This window comes from Martes martes (assembly GCF_963455335.1).
Source record: "Martes martes genome assembly, chromosome: 6".
NCBI classification, from domain to species: Eukaryota; Metazoa; Chordata; class Mammalia; order Carnivora; family Mustelidae; genus Martes; species Martes martes.
Window position 1 is genome coordinate 148092282 of NC_137893.1, and position 2969 is coordinate 148095250.

Sequence of the window (2969 nt, forward strand, 5' to 3'; positions counted from 1 at the left end):
TTTTTTTTAAAGTTAGATGGGGAGAGACTATAGTACTACATAAGGTGTCTCAAACAGCAAGATTTCCATAGTGCAAGATGATTTGAAGAACCAAAATATGTTGCTTGTTTTTTAAAGTGTTTTTGTTCTGTGATGGTTCACTCTATGTGGTCCCAGTTATTTACTAAAAGTTCTCTTATATGCATGATTCTAGGTTCTTTGTTTCTTGGACAGTATTGTATTGTTTATGTCTAGCTGGACATAAAGGAAAATCATAGATCACAAAGGAGAAGAGAAAAGTCAACAGTGTCAATGTAGTTTCAGTCACACAGGAAATGGAGGGGACATTTGGGGATGTGTTTTTCATCTTAATAATTTTGGAAATGGGGATTTGAATCATCATATCTAAACTTTAAAGGCCTCAAAAACTACAACTGATTCTCCAATTACCACACAAAGCTCAGGTTGCCAAATATTTTACATTATAGAATTGTTCTTCACCTGCTATTTCACTCTACCTGCATACAGATGCCAGTTAAGTGTTACTTGGATAGCACACATATTTTAGACGGAGATGGTTGGCAATAATATAGGCAACAAAACTACTACTTTTATTTAAAACAAACATTTCTTTATTTAGAAAATATGTAAGTTGGTTTTCATTATGTACTTACTGACCTCAAACATTCAAATTAGATCAAGCTTCAGAAGAAAAAAAAAGTGACATTTCCCTTGCAGCTTTTATCACAAAATTATTCTGATACATTCTCAGGTAATTCTTTCAAACACTGACTGGTTTCATGCACTTATTTTCAGGGCCCAGAACTCTGTCTGCTTCATGTATTTTTGCTCCTCAGTCTATGCAGGTACCCCAAGCACTTACTTCTTTTTTTAAAGATTTTATTTATTTATTTGAGAGAGAGACAGAGAGCATGCACACAAGTGAGGGGAGGAGCAGAGGGAGTGGGGGGAGGGGAATCTCAAACCAGAGATTCCCCACTGAAGGCAGAGCCTGATGGGGCTCCATCTCAGGACCCTGAGATCATGAAATGAGCCAAAACCAAGAGTCAGACACTCAACTGACTGAGCCACCAGGTAGTCCACCAAGCACTTACTTTTAATGATACCTGGCCTATAATGACTCTTAGATTATTGGCCATTTCTCAGACCTGTATAAGTGATTTCTGCCTTTTATATGCTTTCCACTGCCTCAAGAAAGAGAAAAATACAAGATGCTTATGTTTGTTCATTATTTCAGAGACTTTCTTTCTATAATTTGTTCAATTTATTTTCTTACTATTGATATAGAGGTCTTAAAGAATATGGACCAAAATTCCTCTCTATATGAACTACTATTCAAAAAGGACTAACAGTGTGGCAGGAAAGATTTAAGGTATTTAACTACATCTTTAGCTAAACCAAAAATAGAAAATATTTAATGGCAAATTCTGCCTTGAAAGTGAGAAATTAAAAACCACAGTCTCGGTTTTTAAAATTAAGTATATCATATTCCTATTGGAATTTCATTTCTAAATGTTCAAGTAAGAAAAGGATACCTTTGTTTTATTTATTGTGGCACTAAAAATATTTAATATTGATGTTTAATCTTGATTTTACATAGCTGTTTTCTCCGTTGAAGTGTAATTGTTATGTGGGCAAACTGTTTAATTCATATTTGTGGGCAAGAGCTCTGTAGCCTTATAAAACACATGCTCCGCTGGTGTGGACACAGTGAGTAGGCAGGAGACTGGCTGATGGATGGAGGCATATGAGCCCCCTGCTGAAGAGGGGTTCCACTGTCTTGTGAAGATCACGAGTTCATGGGCCTCTCCCAACCCAGTAGTCTCCTTACTGCCCCTCTTACATCTTTGTTTCTCAGAGTATAGATTAGAGGGTTGAGGCTAGGTGTGACAACTGTATAAAAGAGAGCAATGAACTTGCCTTGATCTTGAGACTTTCCTGATGGTGGCTGCAGATATATGCAGATGACAGGAATGAAAAAGAGAGACACAACCATAAGATGGGCTCCACATGTCCTAAAAGCTCTCTGAAGTCCGGTGGTTGACTGCATCCTCAGCACAGCCCTGGCAATGGCACTATATGAGCTGAGAATGAGGATGAGTGGTGTGAGAACAAAAATGGAGCTCGTGATCAGGAGGGTCAGCTCATTTGCATGGGTATCGGCACATGACAATCGCAGCAGTGCTGGAACTTCACAGAAGAAATGGTCCACTTGGCGATGTCCACATAAGGGTACCCAGAAGGTAAAGGAAGAATGAAGTGCTGAGTTGGTAAAGCCACTGACCCAGGAAGCCACAGCCAACAGGTGGCAGAAACGAGGATTCATGAGGACAGCGTAATGCAAGGGTCTACAGACAGCTGCATAACGGTCATAGGACATCACCACCAGGAGGACACACTCTGTGGTTCCCAATGCAAGGACAAAGTAAAGTTGAATCATGCAACCGGTGTAAGAGATGGTCTTTTCTGGGCCCCAGAGGTTGACCAGCAACTGAGGGATGGAGCTGGTGGTGTAGCAGAGATCCAGAAAAGAGAGGTTTGAGAGGAAGAAGTACATGGGCGTGTGGAGATGAGCATCCAGGTACGACAAGATAATGATAAACAGGTTGCCTACCAATGTCATCAAGTAGAACATCAAGATAACCACAAAGAGAACTACCTCCAGATGAGGCCAGTTGGAAAAACCCAGTAGAACAAAGTAGCCTTCAGAACTTGTGTTTTTTCCCATCATTATTCATTTCTTATTACCTGAGGAAAGAAACACATTCATTCCAAAAAAGTAAAGCAATGCTCCAAGAATCACAGGGACATGTGAAAAAGAAGAGAAGCCAGTACGAAAGGCCTGCCACTCTTCAACTCTGAGACAATTTGGGCATTAAAAAGGAACTGTGATACTAATGAATTAGAAAAAAGAATCCACAAGCTCATAGTGATATATAAAATATATATAAATAAAAAATTAATTACTG

At 39.2% G+C, this 2969-nt stretch overlaps 1 protein-coding gene across 1 annotated transcript; it reads right to left on the bottom strand.

Annotated features, from left to right (window-relative positions):
• Positions 1-1789: 1789 nt before the first annotated feature.
• On the bottom strand, positions 1790-2738 carry LOC308344458 (olfactory receptor 2J3-like; the record flags this gene model as incomplete). The annotated part of the gene is given in 2 exon segments (XM_080805999.1): positions 1790-2720; positions 2722-2738. Coding segments are annotated over 2 exon segments (948 nt in total).
• Positions 2739-2969: the final 231 nt, after the last annotated feature.